Genomic DNA, 24,769 nt, shown 5'->3' with positions numbered 1-24,769 from the left:
GGTCGAACTTCAGAATCCTTCTCAACACAGCCACTGATAATTGGACAGACTTGACGGGCGGAATGGAGTGTGTTTGGACACCTCTCTCTAGACATTCCTTTTGCACAGTTTACAACATACGGTCACCCCGTGACTAAGTTCCGTCCAAGAGGAGGCCCTGGCTGGACAGCCTGTGGTACAGGCTGGGTCCATGTCACCGCAGACAGGTGGCTGGTGTCACACGCTTGGGCCACAGCTCACATGACGGGGTGGGCTCTGCCAGCTTCAGCCCTCTCACCCCCAGGAGCCCGGATGGGGTGCGGCTGGCACCTGTGCTCGAGGAATGTCCTGGGCTGGCTGGCGCCCACAGATGTTGTCCACATGTCACTTACGAGACCAGAGGCCGTTTGGAGCGGAACCAGATCACCCTGACCCGTGTTCATGGGAAAAGAGAGAAAACACTGACAGGTGAACCGCCCGGCCGAAGATGGCTGCCCTGGTCTCCGTGGCAACCGGGGCTGGATTCCACAGGAATTTTCCCGGCGTTTATGGGCTGGGAAATCGGGTGGTTCTCTAACAACTCTAACTTTTACACCCCAGTGCCTCTCGCGGCCAGTGAGTCACGGGGACCAGACTCTGAGTCACTTCCAGCCACCTGCCACCGTGACGGCCCCGCAGTTCCTGGAGACGGAGTCGGGCCACCTCTGGGCGCGGGGAGGTGGTGGCTGGGCCTTGCAGGACATTATGTTTTTGGCTCCAGTTGGTGGAAATGTTCTCCACGTGTTTCCCTGTGTTTACAGAGCTGAGGGCATGGAATGCAGCCCGCGTGCGGAAGTCGGCCTGCCGGGACCTGGCCCGGTCAGCACACCCGCCTGGTGCCAGGGCGGACGCGGGCGCAGGGAGGCCCCATGCAGCTGGCGGGGGGGCCCGTCACAGAGCAGGGCCCAGAGCTCGGTCCTCGCTTGCCAGAGCCCGGGGTCCTGAGGGCCGGGGGAGCTTGGCGGTCAAGGGTCAGAGGGCGCCGCTGACTCCAGGGCACCCCTCAAGCTTGGGTCCCTGCTGAGCGGTGGTTCTGCTGCCTGCTGGTTGGGGCTGGGGCGGCCTGGCCACCTGGGCTTGGGAGCCGCCTTCACTTCTTGGCCCGGAAGGCCTGGCGGAGGCAGGCTCGCTGCCACTGCATGTCCCGGTCCAGCGGCTACCTCCGGCTGGCCACCTGGGGACAGGCAGGAGCTCAGGAGGGCGGGCGGGCCCCGTGGCTGAGCACCATGACCGGAAGGACTGGGAGGCCACAGTCCCTGGCTCCCGAGGGGGGTGTGCCTGCGGAGAAGCTCCAGGCAGATGGGCAGACACACCAGCAGCCAACGGGGTGTTTGGTCCTACCTGTGATCAGGGTCACCACCACCGCATCCTGGGGACCGAGGCGACCGCCCACCCCAGTGGTTGGACCCCTTCCGCTGAGCCACGACGAGGACAAAGTTCACTCCTGGTGAACCGAGCCCATGTGGCCTGGAGGGACACTGCTCAGGGGGAATAGGCTTCACTACGTGTCCGGGCCTCAGGTTCCTCATCTGGGAAATGGGGGTTTTGACTAGGTGGCTCCCTGGTGTCTGAGAGCTCAGAGCACATGGGGCAGCCCTGACCAGCATGTGTGTGTTTGCGTGCATGCACGCACACTTGCATGAGTGTGCACGCATGTGTGTGCATGTATGCGTGTGCACACACATGTGTGTCTGTATGTGCATGCATGTGCACACGTGCATGCGTGTGTGCATGTACGTGCATGCATGTGTGTGTGCGTGGGTGTGGGAGGGGCAGAGTTACACGCTCAAGGTGTTGTTCTGCTTTGTGCCCACCCCGTCCCCCACACACACTGCTGACCTGTCCCCGACTCTAGAGCCACCACAGTGCAGTGTGCCAGGTGCGTCTGGACACTTCACACCCAGCGACCTCTGACTGTGGGACTGTCCCCACCCCTCTTGATGGGGGTCGATGGTGGCGTGGAGAGGGCGGTGACCTGCTTCTGCCCCTCAGTGAGTGTGGGGTGACGGGAGGACACAGTGGGGGCCCTGGGGTGGCCTGAAGGAGCTCAGGCTGAGGCCAGGCGGGCACAGCCCCCCCCTTCCCTGTGCACCCCTGCCAGCCCACCTGCCCCTCCAGCATCTTCGCCTGCCGCTGCTGGGCCCTCTCTCGGGACGCCAGGGCCTGTGCAGCCTGTGGTCGGGCTCTGTGCAGGCACTCGGTCTCTGCAGCCTGGAGTCGCTGGTGCCGGGCCGCCAGCTCCTGGAGCCGCTGGGCATGGGCCTGCTCCAGCTCTGCTGTCTGGACCTGGGGAAAACCCCAGGCACCTCAGTGCCCACCCCGGGCTGGGCTGCGCAGAAGCCCGGGGTGTCCAGGTGGCCCCACTGCCCTCTGTGGCGGTCCAGGCACCCTCCTGGACCGGCAGGTGGGCTTGGGGTTTTGTACACACATTCAACCTCTGGGCCTTGTCTGGGCTGGAATCCCGCCCACAGGCCTCCAAAGCGAGACTTGCATCTGTTTTAATGGTGTCCTCCTCTCCACTTGGCTGGACTGTGGGTCCCACAGGCATCACGAGCTGAGGCTTGCCCCTCCCCTACTTGCCAATCCCCTGTCTGGTGACAGGGTGGGGGGGCTGTCAGTGGGGGAAGGGCAGGTGCCCCGGTACACACGGAGCACCCCAGGCCTGCCTGCAGGCCAGCTGACCCTGTGTCCCCCACACTGCCCCCTCTTCTGGCCCATGCATTGGCTTACGGGTCCTTGACTGTTCCCCCAACTCCTGCGGGGCCATGGAACCCTGAGACCTGAGGGGTCTCCCTGGCGGAGCCCCTTGCTGCCCGGGGCTTTGTCTCCACACTGTTCTGCACCGGAGAGGTCCAGCCTGTCTGTCCCACGTGTGAGCTCATACCCATCGGACAGACCCAGCTTCCGGGACCCACAGCCACCTAGACCCTCCAGCCCCTGGGCCCTCAGTCTGCCTGCCTGGGGACCGCCCTGCTTGGGCACAGCCCTTCCTGGCCCCACCCCCGCCATGCCCCACAGAGGGTCATGGAAGAGCTGGGGTAGATGCTCGGTCACTGGTCACCGAAAGAACACATGGTCTTTGGGGGAAGGTTTAGGGGCTCCTTTTACCCCTGTAGGGATGGTCCCTTTGGAGGAAGCAGCTGACACTCAGGGCGGACCTGGCCTGGCCGTCAGTCACTAGGGCAGGATGGGAACCTGGGCCCCGACCAGAACCTGTCTCCACTACCCTGGCTCTGGGCCGGGTGGGGCAGTGGTCAGGGGCCACCTGGCCAGTCCCTGCTTCTGAGCCCCCTCGACCCGCCCCCCTGCCCTCTGGACAGGCCTGGCCTCTGGGGGCCCTGGGACAAGGCAGGCAGGTCTGGAGGGCAGAGGTCCAGAGGCCATACTACAGCAGCAAAGAGTCTTTTCTTCTTCAGGGCTGAGGGAAGGCGAGAGTCCCCCTCCACTGCAAAAGGAAGTCCTGTTTCTTTAAAAATCCAGTTACACTCCTGGATATGCATGTTAAAAAGAGAAGAGAAAAGTGAAATCCAAAATAAATAAACGGCTGCATCCGGGTTTCCCCTCCTGAGACACCAGTAAAGGGTTTATGGGCTTTGGGCCCCTCACAGCTGACCTCCTGGAACTCATTAGCTGCTCCTCTCCTCCCCCTGGGCTCCAGGGCTGCTGCCCGAGGCGGTGCCATCTGGGCCTCCCGGACCCCAGGCCCCCCACCCTGAGTGGCCACGGAGCCCTCGACTTCTCCAGTTCAGCACAGGGTCCTGCTGACCGGGCCCGGCTGGCCAACCCTCCTCTGTGGGAGGGCAAGTGGCCTTGTGTGGACAGGCTGGCCGCTGGCTTTCAGTGACCGTCCTGATCTGCTGGCCCCTGAGCCTCCATCCCGACCCCAATTCTGTCCCCAGGGTCCCCGCCTCCCCCTGCCGCCCCACTGACCTGGCCACTTCCCTCTGGAACGCCCTCCTGTCCCTGAGCCCACCTCAGCTGGACAGCGTGCCCCGGATGGTGCCCTGCCGGTGAGGCCTTGCTGTCCTGCCTTGGGGCTTGAGGGCCAGTATGCTCTGGAGCCCAGCCTCCTCGTCATCACCAGCAGGGGGCACAGGCAGTCGTCAGCCCCTGCAGGGACCCTGCTGCCCCTGGTTCTGCTCGCAGGCACCCTATCCTGCCCTGCTGTGGCGGCAGCCTCTGCCTCTCCTTCCGCCCTGAGCCAGCCCTCCTCATTCCTCATTCCTGTCCACACGGCCCCCACCCCATCTTTGTCCTTCCAAGTCCGAGAGCCCCGGGCACAGTCAGCTTCTCACACATCCCAGCGGCCATGACTATGTGCTGATACGGCCAAGCCTGGCCTCTGTGTGCCCGGGTCCTTCTGCCCTTGGCCCAGGATACCCAGACGAGCCCTGCCCCACCGTGGAACTGGTCTGTGCAGGACCCCGCGGGGCAAGCGACCCCCAACAAGCTCAGGAATCCACCAACCCATGGGGCCCCCGCAAAGTCCAGGGTTGAGCCATGTAACACTGGACCCTGTTCCCCCGTCTGAGAGGCCCTGGCTGGACACCATCACCAGGACCTTCATGAGGGACAAACCCTCCCTTCTCTGGCCAGGGCCAGCTCAGCGACAGCGGGGGCAGCGGCTGCACCTGGTCATCTGTGCCCACACTTCCGGGCCCCAGGGCGGCAGGACACACCCTCCAGGGGATTCGGGTTCCGGGGCGGGCGGCTGCATGCTAGGGCCACCCAGCTCCAGGAAGCACTGGCTTGCGCCGTGGGAACCACGTGGGATGGCAGGTGATGGCCATGACTGGGAGCTTCCCTGGGGACAGCAAAGGCAGGGCTGGGGTCACACTGCGGAGGGGCGGGGAGGTCCACGGGGGGCCTGTCAGCCCTGCGCTGATGCTCAGCTTGGCGGCAGGTGGACAGGCCCGGGGCAGGCGTAGCCCCCAATCGCAGGTTGAGACAGAGAAGCCCATCCAAGCCTGTGCCTCCCCCAACCCAGGCCCTGCACGTCTCATTCCCTGTCTCCCCACCCCCATCTCTGCAGAGACCACCCCCTCCACCCCCTGATTCCCGGGGGCCTCGCCCGGCGCACCTCGAGCTCCCCCTGCAGGCGGGCCGTCCGGGGCTCAGCGCGGCCGCCCCTCCGGCAGGACCTCGGCGCGCGCTCCCTGCCGCCGGGCCGAGCGCCTGGACGGAGCGCAGGCGGCGCGTGGACCAGGCGCTCCGCCCTGAGGCTGGGCCCCTGGCCCGGCTCCTGATCCTCCCTGAAGGCACATGTCCACTGTCTGCCCGCTGTCCTCGTCGGGGCGCCCGCAGTGGAGCTGCCAACCTCAGGCCCCCGACTCCCCGCGCGCCCCTCCCGCCCGGGTTTCCCCTGCTGTCTGCTGGGGGCTGGATGCCTGACGCCAGCCCCTAGCGTCTCCCTGGATGTCCCGTCACACACCGTCACACACCGAGGGACTAATTCCGAAGGAAGGCAGGACCATGCCCCCAGGGGCCCCTCCCCTGCCACGGGGGCTCCCAAGTGCCCTCAGGCTTCTGGCCCCTGCGCTCCAGGGGGCTGAGCGGCAGCTCCAGAGGCCCGCCCCTCCCTGCGCAGGGGCCCTGGCTGCGCCCCCAGCTCCCATCCAGGCCCAGCCGCAGCGTCTGGCTGCTCCTGGGGGAGTCAGACTCAGGCGGTCCTGGGGCACAGCCCAGGTATGCTCCAGAGGATGCGATGGCACCAGGTGTTTGCCTGGACCACGTACAGGGGCGGCGTGTAAAGAAGCAAGAACAGGTCAAGTACAGTGGGCACCCATCAGACAGTTTGGTGCCACGTCGGGTGGGGAGAGTTCTAGAAGGAGGCCTTGTTGGCCTCCTGTGGGCAAAGGCACCTCCCTGTGGTCAGAGTGGTCTCGGAAGACAAGCGTGTCCCTGCCCCACTCCCAGAGCTTGGAATAAAGACCCCAGTAGTCCTCGGAAGCTCGCCGGCCTGTGGGGCTCTGCCCTATGCCCACCACGTGCGGCCTGCTTCCTCGGGGCTCGCCGTGTGCTCCCGGGACGCTGGGGATTCCTCCTCAGCCCGAGCCTGGTGCTGCCCACTGCCTTCCTAGCCTGACAGCCCAGGGCCACGAGCCCGCCCACCCTCCACCCGGCTCAGAGCCTCGGTGAAAGGCGATGGTGCCCTGTGTCCGGGGCTGGAGCCAGCACAGTGGGCCTGGGCCTCTGGGAATGCATGGTGTCCTATTGTGGGCGGCTGAGCGGGAAGGCGGAGGTGAGGGGGCAAGGGAGGCAAACTGGGCTCCCCGAGATTGTCCTCAGGGAGCCCGCAGTGGCTCGGGCTAGGAACGGGCGGCAAATGGACTTGAGAGCAGAGAGAAGAGGAGACACAGCCCCGGGAGGCTCAGCGAGCTGGCGCAGCTCGGGAGGGACGGGGGGCCCCTTGTGCGGGATGCTCCAGAGGCTGGAGAATCAGGCCCCAAAGGACCCTCTGGACGGGACCAGGTTGCTGGTGGTCTCTGTGTGTGAGGCGGCGGGGTTGGGGCGCTGAAGGTCTGGGGACAGGAGGCGGGCAGCCCTTCCAGAAACCTGGCTGGGGGAGGGGAGATGGGCAGCGGCGAGGGGTGGGGTGTGGGTTTTGGGGTGCACAGAGCCAGAGAGGGGACCCGAAGGCAGAGACCCTGCTGACCCACCAGGCTCAGCCCTCGGGTCACAGGCTCAGGCAGCAGCCTCGTGGTGCACAGGGAGCGGGGTGACTCAGGGGCTTTCACAGCCTTTCCCGGCCAGTCTTCACCGAATGCGGGAGGAGGGCGGGCTCAGGCGAGGGCGGGGCCGTGACGGGTCCCGTCCCAGGCTGGGTGAGGAAGGCAGGCAGAGTGACCCTGCATGGATTTTTGGGGTTCTGACTATTTAGGACTTTAACTAAAGGAAGGAGAGCAATGCTTGTACCTAAAATTGAAGTTTCACCCTTCTTTGTAATTTTGGAAATGACAGTTTTCTGTTTGTGTACATTTTCCAGTAGAAAAGCAGAAGTTTCCCTCAACTATGGCTTAAGCATTTCTCGGTCTTCTAAGGAGGCACAGGCACCGCTGTGGAGCACTGCGCTGCTCTTGCGCTGCGCGGCTTGTACGGGCTTCTGTGACTGGGATGATCACAGTACCAATGGCGTGGGCCGCCTTCATGAACACCGGCCTGTGCCCCACTGAGTCGGGCTCCTCCTTGGGTGGCTTTTCTGAGCCCTGATCCTGAGACAGGTGGGGGCTGGCCGAGCCAGCGTCACCAGCCCACAGCGCTCAGAGTGGGGTGCAGCTGCAGGCGTGCACGCCGCCCAGCCCTCCTGCCCAGGCTTCACAGCCCACTCCGGCAGCTCCTGGGTTTGAGGAAGGGGCTGGGGCTTCGTGTGCACCCTTGGACCAGCTCCCAGCCTGGGTTTCCGTCCTGTGGACGGGTGTGATGTGATCTCATGGGGCTCCTGTTGGGACCAAGGGAAGGATAGGAGAACTGTGGGGGTCCCCCCTCGTATGAGGGCTGCCGGAACACGGGGGTCACAGAGGCGGAGACGCCTCAGGCACCAGCCCTGCAGGCGGGGGCGACTCATCACCCGGCCTGTTGCACGAGAGCAGAGGCTGCTGCCGCCCCCAGCCCGTCCCTCTGAGCTCTTGGGCTTAGGTCCTCGACCTTCGCATCCACTGTGACTTGGATCGGTCTGTTCGTCGGTTGGCCAACGTCTGGTGCAGGTGGGCATGGGTGGCAGGTACAGCCGCCTGGTCCTGCCCTCTGGGAGCCCGGAGCCCTCTGGCCAGTCCTGGGACAGAACCGTCACTGGGAAGAGCTCACGTGTAAGTGGCAGAGCCCTTCTCTTCACACAGTGGGCCTCAGTGGCCCGGATGGAGGCCAGGTCTGCTGTGGGTTCCTGGCAGCTGGACGCTTCCGGACTCTGCCCTGCTCACCTCTCTGCCCTCCCTCACGCCGACCTCTGCTGCTTTCACCACAATACTGATGCAGTCAGTTTTCTTATTCTCTTTCAAAATCCCTTGGAAAATCTCAAACATCTATTCTCTGTAAACTGCTATCAACTTGTCCAGTTTCCCTCCAAATGTACCACAAACAAGTAGACAAAACTGAACCAACAAACCAACAACCAAAATCAACAACCAAGAGAGCAGGCGCATAAGCAAAGAGCAGATTATCTGGAAGCCGATCAAAAGCTTGTAACTGCCCAGAGCCAGCTCGCTCTCCAATAAGACAAGTGACAAAAAGAGACACAAGCTTTAATTATTCTTCCATTAATAAATAACCTTTGAACGAAAGAAGAAATAAAGACACAAACTCCTAGAAAATTGGTTAAAAAAAAGGGAGGGGGGAAGAATTCATATTGAAAACTATGATGAAGGAAAATGGGCTAATATTGAATATGTTTACCATTGAAAGAATAAGCCCAAACATAAATACATCACTTATATAATCAAAGAAATCAGAAATGTTACAACAACAAAAAGAGGATGTTATTAGGGATAAAAATGAACAAAAAGGAGAAAAGAGATAAAAGTTAATTCTTTGAAAAGGCCAATAAGACAGACGAACTGTTGGCAACTTAAAGAGAAACAAAAATCTCTTAACATCAGGGACAGAAACAGATGTAACTACAGATATAAATGAAATCTAACTGCCAGTCAATCCTAAAGGAAATCAACTCTGAATATTCATTGGAAAGACTGATGCTGAAGTTAAAGCTCCAATACTTTGGCCACCTGATGCGAAGAGCTGACTCATTTGAAAAAACCCTGATGCTGGGAAAGATTGAAGGCAGGAGGGAAGAAGGGGACGACAGAAGATGAGATGGTTGGATGGAATCACCGACTCAACGGACATGAGTTTGAGCAAACTCCGGGAGATGGTGAGGGACTGGGAGGCCTGGAGTGCTGCAGTCCGTGGGTTCGCAGAGTCAAACACGACTTAGTGAATGAGCAACAACAACACGTGTAAATAATGGTTAAATATGAGAGTGATTCCCTGGTACATTAAAAAACATGGGATGAGTGACTTCCAAATGTCAAAAACTGACCCCAGAAGAGATGGAAAACTGAAACAGACCAAGGGGGAAAAGTTGGGAGAGGGAATTCAAATGGTTATTTAAGATGACAGGCGCGGCAGGGAACTTGCGGGTAAGTTCAATGCAGCCTTTCAAGAAAGCTTAACTCTGAGGCTGTTTAGACTCTCTCAGGTGACAGAAAAACATAGAAAGCTCATCAATTTATTTTATGAAAATAAAATACATGTAACATATTAAAGAACTCGGGTAAGTATGACACCCTAAAGGAACACAGACATTCTTGATCAAACATTAGGAATCCACTCCAGCCACAGCGCGGGCCAGCGCCTCCGGCCCGGGAGGCCGAGCCGCTCCCTGCTTTGCTTCTAGAACCTGGACGGAAGCCTGATTCAGGCCCTGGAGGCAAGCTCTCTGTGGAAGAGGAGGGTGTGGAGGGCGTGTGGCGAGCTGTGGACGTGGCATGCCTGGGTGCCAGGAGGCAACCGTGAGCCCTCCGCGCCATTGAGGCCTTGATCTGGCTCTGGGCCGAGGACAGCCTTGCGCGGCCTCTCCCAGTGGGCAGGCGCCAGGCCCCCCGCAGCGCCTGCGCTGGCTGGGCCACCAGCGGCCTCCGGGCCCCCAGGGGCCTGTGTTCGCGCGTGTCCTAACCTCAGGGCTCGGGTCTGCCTTGTTGATCCATTGAATTCCCAGGGTAGCCCTGGAAACGGCGGGAAGCGGGGGGTGGTTTGTTCTCAAACAAGAATCTTACTGTTTGCATAGCACAGCCTACCATTTAATTAGAAAAATATGTTTTTAATTAACTTTCTCTTGACAAACACATTGGCTTATGTGAAACGGGGGAAAATCCAGTCCATGAAAGTGAAAGATGTTGTAAAAGGCAGGCCTCGCTCTAGCTCGCACTGGCAGCCTGGCCACCTGGCCTGGACGCGCTGTGGGTGTGTGGCGGTGAGTCCTGAGTGCCCCGCCAGCGGGAAACACTGCAGCTCAGGTTCCCTGGGAGTGCGGGCGTGCCAGGGGCCTCTGCTGCCTTAGGGGTGCCTGAAACCCCTCCCCGGCGCCCACCGCAATGGCCTGCAGATCACAGAAACTGGGAAACTTTCCTCAGAGCTGGAGTCAGGGACTTTGAGGGTTCCCAAAAGATGGAGAGCAGATGAAGCCAACTGGCCCCAAAATAGGAGAATCGATAGTTGCCAGGATTCTTAGAAAAATTGGACATAATATGGATAGATTTTAGCACACACGCTCTGCTAAACACTTGGCCAAGCAGAAAAATGAGTGTGGGCAGAGAGATGTAAACAACATCCTGAAGATGCTGTCAGCGCCCGAGTGGAGCCCCTGTGGGGACCCATGTCGGACCCGCATGTGGGAGCCCATGTGGGAAGCCCATGTGGGGACCCATGTAGGAATCCCGTGTGGAAACCCCATGTGGGGACCCATGTGGGGACCCATGTGGGAACCCGATGTGGGAACCCCTTGTAGGGACCTCAGAAGTCAGGCTGGAGGGGTGCAGGGGTTGGGGGTTGACCTTCAGGGACCAAGGTCATAGGGGTTGAGTCACCAGGAAGGGCTGCAGCTGTTCTCTGAGGTCAGGCCTCACTCCCTATTCCCGGAACAGAAAAGTTCTGGGGGACTCAGCAATGCCTCTGGTGCCACTCCCCCACATCTCCTCAATCTCCCCACATCTCCACACATGTTCCCACGTCTCCACTCATCTCCCCACATCTCTACACATGTCCCCACATCTCCCCCACATCTCCTCAATCTCCCCACATCTCCACACATGTTCCCACATCTCCACTCATCTCCCCACATCTCTACACATGTCCCCACATCTCCCCCACATCTCCTCATATCTCACCACATCTCCACACATGTTCCCACATCTCCACTCATCTCCCCACATCTCTACACATGTCCCCACATCTCCTCATATCTCCCCACATCTCCACACATGTTCCCACGTCTCCACTCATCTCCCCACATCTCTACACATGTCCCCACATCTCCCCCACATCTCCTCATATCTCCCCACATCTCCACACATGTTCCCACGTCTCCACTCATCTCCCCACATCTCTACACATGTCCCCACATCTCCCCCACATCTCCTCATATCTCCCCACATCTCCACACATGTTCCCACATCTCCACTCATCTCCCCACATCTCTACACATGTCCCCACATCTCCCCCACATCTCCTCATATCTCACCACATCTCCACACATGTTCCCACATCTCCACTCATCTCCCCACATCTCTACACATGTCCCCACATCTCCCCACATCTCCTCATATCTCCCCCACATCTCCTCATATCTCCCCACATCTCCACACATGTTCCCACATCTCCACTCATCTCCCCACATCTCTACACATGTCCCCACATCTCCCCCACATCTCCTCATATCTCCCCACATCTCCTCATATCTCCACATGTCTCCCCACATCTCCCCACATCTCCTCATATCTCCCCACATCTCCTCATATCTCCCCACATCTCCACACATGTTCCCCCATCTCCACTCATCTCCCCACATCTCTACACATGTCCCCACATCTCCCCCACATCTCCTCATATCTCCCCACATCTCCTCATATCTCCACACGTCTCCCCACATCTCCCCACATCTCCTCATATCTCCCCACATCTCCTCATATCTCCCCACATCTCCACACATGTTCCCACATCTCCACTCATCTCCCCACATCTCTACACATGTCCCCACATCTCCCCCACATCTCCTCATATCTCCCCACATCTCCACACAGGTCCCCACATCTCCACTCATCTCCCCACATCTCTACACATGTCCCCACATCTCCCCCACATCTCCTCATATCTCCCCACATCTCTACACATGTCCCCACATGTCCACACATCTCCCCACATATCCCTACATCTCCTCATATCTCCCCACATCTCCTCATATCTCCCCACATCTCCACACAGGTCCCCACATGTCCACACATCACCCCACATCTCCACACATGTCCCAATATCTTCACACATCTCCTCATGTCTCCACACATCTCCCCACATCTCCTCATATCTCCATATATCTCCCTATATCTCCTTATATCTCCACACATCTCCCCACATCTCCTCATATCTCCCCACATCTCCCCATGGTTCCCCATACCTCCCCACAAGTCCCAATGCTCCCCACATCTCCCCCCATCTCTACACATCTCTCCGTGGCTCCCCCACACCTCCCCATGGCTCTCTCATGTCTCCCCACGGCCCCCCGTGGCTCCCCTTGGAATCTGGCTCTCTGCCTTTCCTTTGAGCCTGAAATGTCTGGGCAGAGACGCATGAAACCCCTGATGGGTTCCTCTGTACCCCAGCTTGGAACAAGACCAGACCCCCTTCTTGAAAGAAGGAAAAAGAATTAGCAAGTGAGTTGCTGTCAGCTATGGTTCAGGAGAGCAGCCAGTCCCGAGAGTCTGATCTGAGGGTCTTGAATTGAAAAGTGAGAAATGCGAATCGTGTCAGAAAACGGTAACTGACTTTCTAAAGAAGGTGAGACCAGAGCCGGAGCCAGAGAGTGAACCATCCTCAGTGAAAACATGAGGGCTTGCCCAGGGCCTCGGGGAGGCAGGGAGAGCATCCAGGGCGGCTGAGCTCTCTGAGACCCTGAGTCCCCAAGCATGGTGACAGGAAGGTGAAGTTCAAGGTCAGCAAGGAGGGCGGGGCCGAGCGGAGGGCGGGCTGCAGCGAGGTTTCAGTGGAACCGCCCAGAGCAGAGCAGGCTCTGTAGCCCCAGAGGCACAGGTGTACACGCTCTACAGCTGGGAGGCCCAGGGTCCAGCTAAGGGGTCCCTGCGCTCAGGAGATGCACGCATTCTCTTCACGCTTAACACTGAACAGCAGGGAAAGTGCTTCTGTTACAGTGCCGCCTGCCCCAGAGGCGGCCAGGAAGGGGAGGAGCTGTGACGCCACGCGCAGACGCTGGAGGGAAGGGGGGCTGGAGTGGGGGAACCCGCATACACGGCCCCCCAGTAAAAGGACACAAAGGCGGCGTTACAGCAGTGAGTGTCCTGTCAGCGACGGGAGAGAAGCAGACTGCAGTCAGCACACAGCTTTCATTTCTTCGAGAGACGCGAACCCCGGAAACCTGACCTGCCTCCCAAGAAACTGTGTGCAGGCGGAGAAGCAGCAGTCAGAACCTGACATGGTACAGCAGACTGGCTCCAAATCAGGAAAGGAGTGCGTCAGGGCTGGATATCGTCACCCTGCTTGTTTAACTTGTATGCAGAGTACGTCATGTGAGATGCCGGGCTGGATGAAGCACAAGCTGGAATCAAGATTGCTGGGAGAAATATCAATAACCTCAGATATGCAGATGACACCACCCTTATGGCAGAAAGTGAAGAAGAACTCAAAAGCCTCTTGATGAAAGTGAAAGAGGACAGTGAAAAAGTTGGCTTAAAGCTCAACATTCGGAAAACGAAGATCATGGCATCTGGTCCCATCACTTGATGGCAAATAGATGGGGAAACAGTGGAAACAGTGACAGACTTCATTTTGGGGGGCTCCAAAATCACTGCAGATGGTGACTGCAGCCATGAAATTAAAAGACACTTGTTCCTTGGAAGAAAAGCTATGACCAAACTAGAGAGCATATTGAAAAGCAGAGACGTTACTTTGCCAACAAAGGTCCATCTAGTCAAAGCTATGGTTTTTCCAGTGGTCATGTATGGGTGTGAGAATTGGACTGTGAAGAAAGCTGAGCACTGAAGAACCAATGCATTTGAACTGTGGTATTGGAGAAGACTCTTGAGAGTCCCTTGGACAGCAAGGAGATCCAACCAGTCCATTCTAAAGGAAATCAGTCCTGAGTGTTCATTGGAAGGACTGATGTTGAAGCTGAAACTCCAGTACTTTGGCCACCTGATGCGAAGAGCTGACTCATTTGAAAAGACCCTGATACTGGGAAAGATTCAAGGCAGGAGAGAAGGGGAAGACAGAGGATGAGATGGCTGGATGGCATCACTGAGTTGATGGACATGAGTCTGAGTGAACTCCGGGAGTTGGTGATGGACAAGGAGGCCTGGACTGCTGCAGTCCACGGAGTTGCAGAGTCGGACACGACTGAGCGACTGAGCTGAACTGAAGGGAGGCTGACGAAGTGACGGCCAAATACACAGAGGGTCAAATGCAGAGTCCAAGGCCGGGGTGGGGTGGGGTGGCACTGCGGGCGTGGAGCAGAGCAGAATTCAGGACAAACAGCGTGGGGCAGGGCACAGAGGCTTCCAGGTCACGTGAGGCGGAGCATGTCCCAGAAACCAGAAATTACAAGCTGCTAGAACCAAGAGGAGACATGCCTCCCAGTAATTGTAGTCGGAAAATTCAGCACGTGATTCTTAGCTCTGATAAACTCAGGAGACAGAATGCGGATGGAGTATGTGAAAGCTGCATTTGTGAGGTTAATTTAATAGAGACATTTCGAAAATTGTAACCTGCAAACAGGAAACGGCTTTTAAATGTGTGTGGAACAGATACACGTGAACATACATGTGAAACGGAACACAGCCTGGGCCCCTCCCCTGCTCTCTCAGCCCCTCCCCCAGTGCCTGGGCACCTCACAAGCTCCCAGCCAGGACCTGATCCCACGGCAGGTAAACCTGACCCCCGACCCCCCACACTCGGAGAGCGCCTAGGCTGGGCCGGTGTCACCCCTCCCTGCCCTGAAAGCACAGATCTGGGCGGTTGCGGCCTGTCTTGACCCTGCTCCTTGCTCGCTGTGCCGTGGGGGCCAAGTTGCTCCCTGCTCAGGACTCAGTTTCCCCAGTCTGTAAAGTAAGGGCTGGACCACCTCAAAGATGCTCTGCTCGGGTCAACCCTGAGGAGTCAGCTCTGTGGGGCCCAGTGTGCCTGGGGACCATCTGCTTCAGCCAGCTCAGCAGCCTGTGACCACGGGCAGCTGAAACCTCTCCTTCCTCAGCAGCCCTCTCGGCCTCCCCGTCCCCCCACTGCCCTGGGGTGTGGGTGCTCGCCACCTGCAGCCTCCACCTCTTGTGGCCTGCCGCATATGCTGGGCGCCTCACCTGCAGCCTCAGGAGCACCTCCTCCTGCAGAGCCCACATGGCCTGTGCACTGCTCAGCTTGCCCTCCACCTGGTGCCAGCCTGGGGGGCAAGCAGGGCCACTCGCCTGGCTCCCAGGTTCAGGGGGCACCTGCATGGCCCGGGAGACTGAGGCTCGCTCTTGGCCTCGCCCCGCCAGGTGCTCAGGCTCAGGGGGGACTGAGGTTGGGGGCAGCCCGTGGGTGGGCAGACAGTCCACATGCCCAGCTGGCGGCTGGCGGTGGGGCAGCTCAGGGCTGCTTGGGGCAGGGCTCACAGGGGTCCCCAGGGCAGCAGGGTGGGGGCTTGGTCCCCAGAGTGTAGGTCACTGAAGCACTCTGGGGTAACCTGGCCAGCCCCTGGGATGGGTCCTCGGAGGATGGGCCCTGCGGCTGGCGGAGCACAGAGACAGCCGGACAAGGGGGAAGCTGGGCTTCCAGTGGCTCGAGTGTTTAGTGGTGTTTGTCCCACCGGGTCCCGCCAGGGTCTCAGCAGAGCCAGGGGGAACAGACAGAAGGCCCGCAGCCTGAGTGAGAGGCTCCTCCCCACCCCCCTAAGCCCCCTGGGTGTGTCCTAGCAACTCCCCTTACCCTTCCCACTGGGCATCCCACAGCTTCTGCGTCAGGTCCCTCTGGGCGTCCCTCATGGAGGCCCGGGCCCCTTCTGCCTTGCGGGCTCCAGGGCCGGGCGACAGCCACCGGAGCAGCGAGCGGGACCGGCTCTCTGAGCCTGAGGACAGAGGTGACCACTGGGTGCGCTGGGGGTGCAGTGAGGGTGCGGATGGCCACTGGGCACGGTGGGGGTGCAGTGGGGCACGCTGGGGGCACGGTGGGGGGTGGACACAGAGGCACAGGCACCCCGACCCTTCACGCTGCTGGCCCCACTCTCGGGGAGCGAGGGAGAGCCCCGGGGGGGCTGGGGTGCCCCGGGTGGGTGACAGGGTGGGCGTGGAGGGCACTGACCTCTGATGGGGGGCCCTGCTGGCTCAGGAGAGGGCACAGGGCTCCATCCATGTAGCCCCACGCTGGGGTGGATCGTGGACCACAGCTGGCCCCGTTGGCCCTCCGCCTCCCGCCGGGTGCCCTCGGCCTGGGCCAGCTCCTGTTTTAGGCCGTGGGCCCGGCCACAGGCCCTGTCCGGGCGAGCCTGGAGGCTGTCGGCCACGCCGTCGGCCTGCAGCAGCTTCCGGGCAACGCCGCGCAGCTCAGCCCAGAGGGCCCGCTTGGACCCCCGGCTCTCGCAGAGCTGCCGCTCCAGGTGCTTCTCCTGGGTCTCGGCCTGGGCCTCCACCTCTGCCAGCATCCGCCGCAGCCTCTGGACCTGTGGGACGGGTGTGGGGGCTCCAGACCCTCCAAGACTCCCCAGGCGTCTCGGCCTCAGCCCCTCCTTGGGGTGTCACAGCCAGGGGACCCTTGACTTGCCTCCCAACGCATGTCTGGCAGCGGGGACCCCTGAACCCAGGTGGGGAGAGCACCCCAGGACCACCAAGCAGGTCCTGGCAGGCAGCAAAGAGCCTGGCTGGCAGCCACACAACCCTCGCCAGAGAAGGCGATGGCCAAAGGCTGCCTGCTCCGGGGCCTGTGTGGGGCCAGCTCCAGGCCAGTCTGCCACAGCTCACCCGCTGTCGTCCTGAGTCCAGGGCCCCCGCCATGGGCTTCCAGAGGGGTAAACGGGACCAGCGGAATGCCGTCCCGTCAGCGCACGCAGGCCAGTGGCCAGGCCACCCCTCCTCCCGATCACTTCACTCCCGCCCCCCAAGCCCCCTGCCCCAGACCAGGACCTGTCCCCATGGGCCTCCCGCTGGGCCACCGTCCTCTCCCTCCTCTGGGCGGTGCAGCCCCAGGGTGGACGGGCCCTCCCTGACCCAACCGCGCCTCTGCAGCGTCCGCCCTGTCCCTCCCAATGCGGACACCCTGTCTGCTGCTGCAGACCCTGCCCACGGCCTGACCTGTGCCCCAGCCCCCAGGGCGTCCCTCTGCAGTTGGGTGAGGGGCCTCTGAATACTCGTGAGCAAATGGGGAATAAACGCAGCCACCCCTTCCCCTCGGGAGGTGCCCAGGCCCCCACGCACGGTCCTGCTCCGGCCAGACGGAAGCCCCGGGTGCTGGGTGCCCACCTCCCGCTGCGAGTCCTCGCGGGTGGCCTCCACCTCGGCCACCAGCGTCTGCAGTGCCAGGGCCTCCTGCTGGCTTGGCTCCTGGGTGCCCCGGGTCTGCAGCCGCACCAGCTCCCGGCTCTTTCTCTGGTTCTCTGCCTCCAGCGTCGTCACCTGGACGTGGAGGGGCCACTGTGATGGGGCTGCCTGGGTCCCTGTGCCAGAAGGGGCTGGGGTAGTCGGCAAGCTGTGTTGACCCCCGCCCCTGCTCACATGTTCTGGGGAGAGGCCCCCCTCTTGGGCAGCAGACGGAATGCAGGGAGGCTGAGTCACGCCCCACTCAGGGCTGCAGTCTGTTCTGTGCCCTTGGGAGAGCAGACTCTAGGAGCTGACCCCTTCAGCCACTCCCCAGTCCCTGCTTGTGCCTCCCATCTTGGGGCCGGGACCCTGAGGCGCCCAGAGACGTGAATGATGCCTGGTGTACAGGTCACGTGAGCAAGAGGTGTACTTGTGCCTGTCCCCACAGCGATTCACCAACTGCCGTGTCTGTAGAAAGCTGAAAAAGTGTGTGCTCACGCTTGGCAGGCCTCCCACACGAGGGGGCTCTAGGACCCCCCTGGGGTGAGCTTGAGACCAAGGCGGTTGTGTCAGTAGCCGTGGCCTCAGAAGCCAAGGACGGCTGATAAGGTGGTGCCCATCTGTTCACCCTGAGCTCGGAGGCAGCGTGATGGGAGGAGCCCAGGCCACCTGGGGTCGTGGGCACCGCCTGGCTGAACCCCCACAGCCAGCATCAGGCACCGGGTGCCGGAGAAGGTGCGTCGGGAGAACCCCACCGTCTGTCCCCCCGCCCCGTGTGGCTGGGTCTCCTTGGTGTGATCTTTGTGGAGCAGAGCCGTGCTAACCCCTGGCTGGATTCCTGGCTCCCAGGCTCCATGGGCATCAGGGCGATTGTTTTAAGCAGGGAGTTTGGGGCTTGCCCTTGTGTCTCGCTGGCAGGCCCAACCTGGGCCCCGTGGGTCTGAGCCGCACTGAGCCTGGGGACAGTGCCCTGGGGGCCTGGAGGCGGGAATGGGGCTGCTCCTGGGGTGGGGGCCCAGGATGGTGCCCTCACCTGTCTGCGTAGCTCCTGGAGCTGCCGCTGGGTGTCCACAGCCGCCCGCTCCGCCTCCCGCAGGCTGGCCCGCAGCTCGCCCGCCTGCTTCTGGGCCGCTGCCCAGGCCTCCTCCAGGACCAGGACCTTCTGCTCCCTCTCCTCCGTGGAGCGCTTGAAGCTGAGCGGAGGGGTGCGGGCGGCCTCAGGCTGGGGAGCGCGGGGGGGCTCCGGCACCCCCAGGGGACCGTCCTGGAGACCAGCAGGCCGCCATCTCCCCACCTGCCATCCTAGCTTCCCAAAGCCCAGTCTCTGCGGGCATGCTCTGTCTGGATCGGACTCTGCGATGGCCGCGCCGCTTACCAGGGCCGTGTCTCAGCCCCTCCCCGGGTCTCAGCCCCCTCCTCAGGTCTCAGGTCCCCCCCCCCAGGTCTCATACCCCCAGGTCTCAGCCCCCTCCCCAGGTCTCAGCCCACCCCCCCTGGGTCTCAGCCCCCCTCCCTGATCTTAGGACCCCCTCCCCAGCTCTCAGCCCCGCTCCCCAGGTTACACCCCCTCCCTGGGTCTCACACCCCTCCCCAGGTCTCACACCCCTCCCCGGGTCTCAGCATCCCCTCCCCGGGTCTCAGCACCCCCTCCCCGGGTCTCAGCCCCACGCTCCCCAGGTCTCAGCCCCCTCCCTGGGTCTCAGCCGCACCCTCCCCAGGTCTCAGCCCCCTTCCCTGATCTCACCCCCTCCCCAGGTCTCAGCGCCCCCACTCCCTGGGTCTCAGCCCCCTCCCCAGGTCTCAGCTCCTTTTCCCAGGTTACACCCCCTCCCCAGGTCTCAACCCCCCTCCCCAGGTTACACCCCCTCCCCGGGTCTCAGCCACCCCCTCCCCAGGTCTCAGCCACCCCCTCCCCAGGTCTCAGCCCTGCTCCCTAGGTCTCAGCCTCCTCCCCAGCCCCGTCCTGGCCCCCATGGCCCCTCTGAGGCTCGCTGTGAAGGCCGCAGCACCCCCCAGGCCATCCTGCCCCTGGGGGGCCTCCTTCGCTCCCCAGCCCTTGGCCGTCTCCTTCCGACCACTCGGGGCCTGTCTCAGCTACTGGACGGAACTTCTCGAGGGTGAGGACAGGCCCGCGACGTCCCAGCCTTCCCTTCCCAGGCCTGCACTGTGGACTGTCTGGGTGGGCAGCTAGCACCCGGGCCTGGCTGGTGGGCCCTCTGCACCATCGTTGGACCCCGCCCTGTAGGACACCCTGTGTCCCACCGCCCTGTCCCCAGGGCCTAACCGGGCTGGCTGGTGGGAGCTGCTCCTGGGGGCCGCCCTACCTGGCCTTCTCCTGCTCGGCCCGGCGGAGGGCGGCCCGCAGCTTGGTGTTGGAATCCCGCAGTGCGTCCTTCTCGTGGGCCGCATCGGCCAGTGCCCGGCGGGCGTCCCGGGCCTCCCTTTGCAGCCCCTCCTGGGTCTCCTCGCTGCCCTGCAGCTCCCGGCGCAGCGCGGCCAGTGCCTCGTGGGCCTCGTCCAGCTGTGCCCGCAGCGTCTCGGCCTGAGGGGGAGTGGGTGGCTCTAGGGGTGGTGGAGGGCCACGGGCCAGGGTCTGGCTGCAGCAGTGTCCCCGGCCTCGGGTCCTCCAGCCTTGAAGGAGAAGCAGGAGGCCTGGCTTTGTCCGGCCCACTGAGGCTGCAGGGGAGCTCCTGGGGGCCCATCCCAGACCCCAGCAGGGAACACCCTGACCCTTTCTGATCCTGAAGCACCACTGGGCTCCCTCCCCGCATGCCCAGGATGTGGTCACTGGCCAGCAGGGCCTGTGAGGGACATAGCTCTGCCCACCGTCTGCACTGTCCCCACCTGCTGTCCCTCAGGCCCACTCTTGTCCTTCAGTGAGGATGTGGGGCCCTGGCCTGCCCGCCCCGGTGCGGACAGACGCCTTGTACCCTGGACTCCAGAACCCTGCCCTGTCTGCGGCCTCAGCTCCCACTTGGTGAAGGGGGCGTGGAGAGACAGGGCGTGGAAAGACGGGATTGTGGAGAGACAGGACCATGGAGAGATGGTGGAGTGGGAGACGTGGGGAGTGGAGGGACAGGTCAGTGGAGGGACAGGACCGTGGAAGGATGGGCCGTGAGGAGGGCTGTCTCTGGGCAGGCTCCCTGATGATTCTCCGGCTGCAGCAGAGCTGCCGGGCCCAGGCTGTTGCTGTCTCAGGAGCAGGTGTCGGGGCCTGCGCCAGCATGGAGGGCCTCAAACCTCAGGGAAGGCTGTGGAGCAAGTGGGGACTTCAGGCTGCCCTGGGCCTCTGTGTGCCGAGCCAAGCTGGGAGATGGGGCAGGTGCGTCCTTGTCCCCTGCCAGGCCTGTGCTGGCCCCAGAGAAGGGCACTCGCCGCGCCAGAACTGCGGTCTGTGTCACCCCATAACTGGGGCCTCCTCACCCACAGCTTCCAGGCACGGCCTGGGGAGTCAGTGGTTTTGTGAGTCTGAGAGCTCAGCTGAACCGCGGGTGGGGGGGTCAGTGGTCCAAACTGCCCTGGGACACAGGTTGCCTGCAGGCCCCTGGGCTCAGCCCCTGCTGGGGGCCTGGAGGGGAGTGCAGACCCCGGAAAGGGGCAGACCATCCTGGATGCAGGGACTATGGGGTGGGGCTCGCCGAGGCTCGGCCAGGACCTCGGGGCTCCCCTCTGACCAGGGAACCCTGGAGAAGGCATGTCCCCCCGCCCTGCAGGAAGAGATGGAGGAAGCCTCCAGGGGAGCCACGCAAACAGAGTGGTGTCCGGCGCCGGCTTGAAGCGAGCCCACTCTGGCTGCTGCAGTGGGGCACTCTCTGGGTCTCTGGCCCGCTGGCTCCCGCATCCGCCCACGGTTCTTGTTGTTCTGTTTTTGGGAAGGGCCGCTCTGTGCTCCCCTCCCGCCCCCAACATGTGGGAGCCACAACCGTGAGCAGCGTTTTCCGCCGAGCTCAGCAGAAATCCACCCTGAAGGTCAAGCACCAGTGAGAGGGCCTATCCATCATAAAAAGCTGTTTTCATTTCCCAGGGCTGAGGAGATGAAAACAAGCAAAACAAACGCAGGGGCCCCTCCCCCCGCCGCGTGAGAACAACCATCCCTTTTACAGGAATTTTACAGCCAAAGCGCTTAATGTGATTATAATAATTATTTCTTTACTAGAAATTGTATAAACAGCCTCTTTTGAAATCTCCTGCAGGGAGGTGACCCGAGGGCTCTGCATGGAGGCGGGAAAGCAGGGGAGAGGCTGTGCGGGCCCGGCCCTGCGTGTGAGCACACGTGCGTGTGTGCACATAGCATGTGCAAGCATGTGGCGTGTGCACCCACACACATCTATGTGCAGACATGCGTGCTCATGTCCACCCACATGTGTGGTGCATGTGCACGCGAGTGTGCATGGACTCGTGCATGTTGCTTGCTGCATGTGTGTGTTGTCCATATGTGCTTGCATATGTGAATGCATTTATGTGAGCTGTCTCTGTGTTCCTCTGCATGGGAGTGTGTTCTTTACATGCATGGAGGTGTATGCACTGCATATGAGCTGTGTGGTGGGTGCATGCACACACACACAAGCATGCACACACATGTGCGCGCACATGCACACACATGCATGTGCACACACATGTACAGACACATACGTGTGTGGACCTCAGGCAGGGCTGCCAGAGGCCTGGATGTCCCTCCAGTTTAAAGGCTGTGAAATGTTATGGTTTCCATGGTGACTCTAGGCCAGCCTGGCGCCTGGGAGAGCTCTCCAGGCTCCCTCTCTCTGCCATTGTTCCCCTTGCCCCCCTTACCCGCTTCAGCCTCCCCATCACCCCAGCCCCTTCCTGGGGCCCCTCTCCTTTCTGGGGGCGGCGATCAGGGAACCCAAACTCCCCACGAGGCCGTGCTCTCCCCTTTTACCCCAAGCACGGATGTGCCCAACCTCCCCGGCTCCTCCTCCTGCTGCCCCCCGTGTTAAAGCCTCACTCTGCTTCCCCGTGTGGTCGCTGACCAGGCCTGACTTCGAAATCTGTTGAAAAGAGACCTTTCTCTTTGGGGCCAAAGTAAACAGGCTGTCATGTTAAATCACACTCTCTTCCTCTGGCGGCCCCACTCGGGGTGCCGGGGGTGGGCCCAGCCCCTCTCCTCGCTCGCTGCGCCCCTGCCAGCCTTGGCACCAGGCCCGGGAGTGCATGAGGTCGCGGGCGCCACGGCCCCTCCCCACCCCGTGCCCTCCTGCCCTCCCCCCTGCAGGCGTCCCTGGGCCTGTCAGAGCCCTTCGTCAACACCTCCCGGATCTGCCTGCTGAGCCCGCTCACTCGCCCACTCGCCTGCCTAGGGCCTCTCCTGGCCAGGCCCCCCCAGGACACCTCACCCGGCTCCTGGAGCCTGCAGCTGGCCTCAGGGCCTTGGCGGGGTAGCACACAGCTCTCCCCGAGCACACCTCTAACCCCGACCCCGGAGCTGCATCTGGGGTGGGCAGTGCCGCTTGCCCAGGGTCTCTCCACTGCTGGTTGGACGTGGCCCCTGGCTGGGGTCCCTGGTGCCCATGGGAGCCCCCGTGCTGCCCCTCACCTCTCTACCTGTGCTGCTCCGCTGGGCCACCAGCGCCCGGAGCGTCTCGTGCAGGGCCCTGGCCTCCGTCTGGTGGGCAGAGATGGCATCCTCAAACTGGGCCTGCAGGGCCTTCAGCTCTGAGGCCACAGTGCTGATGGTGGCCTGGAGGGTGCAGCAAGCGGCGTGGGGTCAAGGGGCCGCCCCAGGTAGGGGCAGCAGGCGGTCCGCTTGGGCCCCCGCACACCGTCCTGGGCCAGCTGGACGGCTCACTCAGGCGCCGCGAGGCAGGGTTGCCACTCTGGCTGACCCGGTGCTGGATCCTGAGGGGTCATAGTGGTGAAGGGTGCGGGGGCGTGGCGGGGGGCAGAGGCCCCATGTGGATCCCACGGAAGAGCTGACTGCTCCCGAGCTTCCAAGCAGGACGTGGCATGGGGGACGCCCAGCATCTACCCAGCTCTAAGTGCGTAAGAACTCGTGACATGCCTGGGAAGGGTTGGGGTTGCTGCCTGCAGCCCTTGGGCAGGGTCATCCTGGTTCAGACCCTGCAGCCAGGCCCCTAGCTCGGACACCCTTTGGGAAGGGCCCAGCTTGGCCTGACTCTGCTCTCCTGTGGTCCCAGCCCAGGGCACTCCCTCTGCTGACCAAGGGGTGCCCGGAGCAAGAGCGCCCCGCTCCTTGAAGCCCCTCCTGTTGTGCACGGGATGCCACCTGCTCGCCCTGAGCTCAGGCCCAGCCCAGCCTCCCCCATCCGGGGCCCTGCTGCTGCCACCACTGGGGCTCGGGGGGTGACCCCCAGGACCCCTGGATCCGCAGGCCGGTGCCCGAGGGCTCTGGCAGGGGGCGCTCCATCAGGCGTGCCCCCGCTCTCGGGGAAGGAGCCCCGCCGGTGCCGCCTGTGCCCCCGGCTACCCCTCTGCACTAAGTGCACCTCGCACGTCAGGTCTGGCTGTGCCCCAGGGTGGCCCCAGGGAGGCTGCAGCGACGCTCTGTGCTGCCCGGTGGGGAGGGGTGGCCCCTGCGGTGGTGGCCACACGGCACGGCCGGCAGCCCCTCCACCCGCGGGGGCCTGCTCGCAGGTCACCAACAACTGGTGTTCCCTGGCTGCCTCTTCTTCCCATCCTCCCCCTCCAGTGGATTTTAATTTCCAGGCCGAGGTGGCGAAAGAACCTTTTATGAGCTCCTAGAAGAGTTGGGCTGGCAGGCGCCTCCACCCCAGTCAGCTCGAGGGAAGGCTCCCAGGGGGCCCTGCCAGCCGGAGCTTCAGCTCCCGGGTCTTGGGGGTCTTTCTTGGTTCCCTGACCACAGGGTGGGCCGAAGGAGCAGCTGGGCAGAGGTCGGGGAAGCGAGCCCCCAACCCCAGGGGACTTCTACAGCCCTCCAGGCTGTGCCCACGGAAGGGCCATCTGGCCTCGGGGGTGGGATGGATCAGGGAGGGGGCTCCCGGGAGAGATGCTCTTGGCCAAGACTTTCCTGGGTGCCAGGAGCTGCTCTGCTCAGTGACCCGGGGATCCAGGTCCCGTGTCAGGCAGCAGGGGGTGAAGAAACACCCTGGCAGCCAACTCCTGATTGCAACACTTCTCCTCCCAGCCCAGTGCCCCTCTCCCCTCCACCCAGCGGGCCCCCTGCACCCCTCCCAGCCCAGTACCCCTCCCAGCCCAGTGCCCCTCCCCTGCCCAGCACCCCTCCCCCGCCCAGCACCTCTCCCCAACCCAGTGCCCCTCCCCCAGCCAGTAACCCCCTGCCCAGTGCCCCTCCCCCTGCCCAGTGCCCCTCCCCTGCCCAGTGCCCCTCCCCCGACCAGTGCCCCTCCCCCAGCCAGTAACCCCCTGCCCAGTGCCCCTCCCCCTGCCCAGTGCCCCTCCCCTGCCCAGTGCCCCTCCTCCACCCAATGCCTCTCCCCACCCAGTGCCCCTCCCCCTGCTGTCTGGTAGGTTGGCGCAAACTGCACGGCCTTCCC

General features: G+C 62.2%; 1 protein-coding gene across 1 annotated transcript in view; it reads right to left on the bottom strand.

Annotated features, from left to right (window-relative positions):
- Positions 1–277: 277 nt before the first annotated feature.
- CROCC2 (ciliary rootlet coiled-coil, rootletin family member 2) overlaps positions 278–24,769 on the bottom strand; it is a 65,714-nt gene continuing 41,222 nt past the window's right edge. Inside the window, 13 exon segments of the mRNA XM_045166228.1 lie at positions 278–1,192; positions 2,125–2,324; positions 3,127–3,251; positions 4,670–4,854; positions 5,099–5,193; positions 7,145–7,229; positions 12,928–12,987; positions 14,871–15,416; positions 15,749–16,423; positions 17,220–17,372; positions 18,310–18,469; positions 19,601–19,818; positions 22,831–22,974. Of these exon segments, the coding sequence (XP_045022163.1) occupies positions 1,109–1,192; positions 2,125–2,324; positions 3,127–3,251; positions 4,670–4,854; positions 5,099–5,193; positions 7,145–7,229; positions 12,928–12,987; positions 14,871–15,416; positions 15,749–16,423; positions 17,220–17,372; positions 18,310–18,469; positions 19,601–19,818; positions 22,831–22,974 (2,730 nt within the window). The 3' untranslated portion in view covers positions 278–1,108.

The sequence above is a fragment of the Bubalus bubalis genome, chromosome 6, assembly GCF_019923935.1.
Source record: "Bubalus bubalis isolate 160015118507 breed Murrah chromosome 6, NDDB_SH_1, whole genome shotgun sequence".
NCBI classification, from domain to species: Eukaryota; Metazoa; Chordata; class Mammalia; order Artiodactyla; family Bovidae; genus Bubalus; species Bubalus bubalis.
The sequence above is the reverse complement of the archived record's forward strand: the minus strand, read 5'-3'. Positions and strand labels throughout refer to the sequence as shown.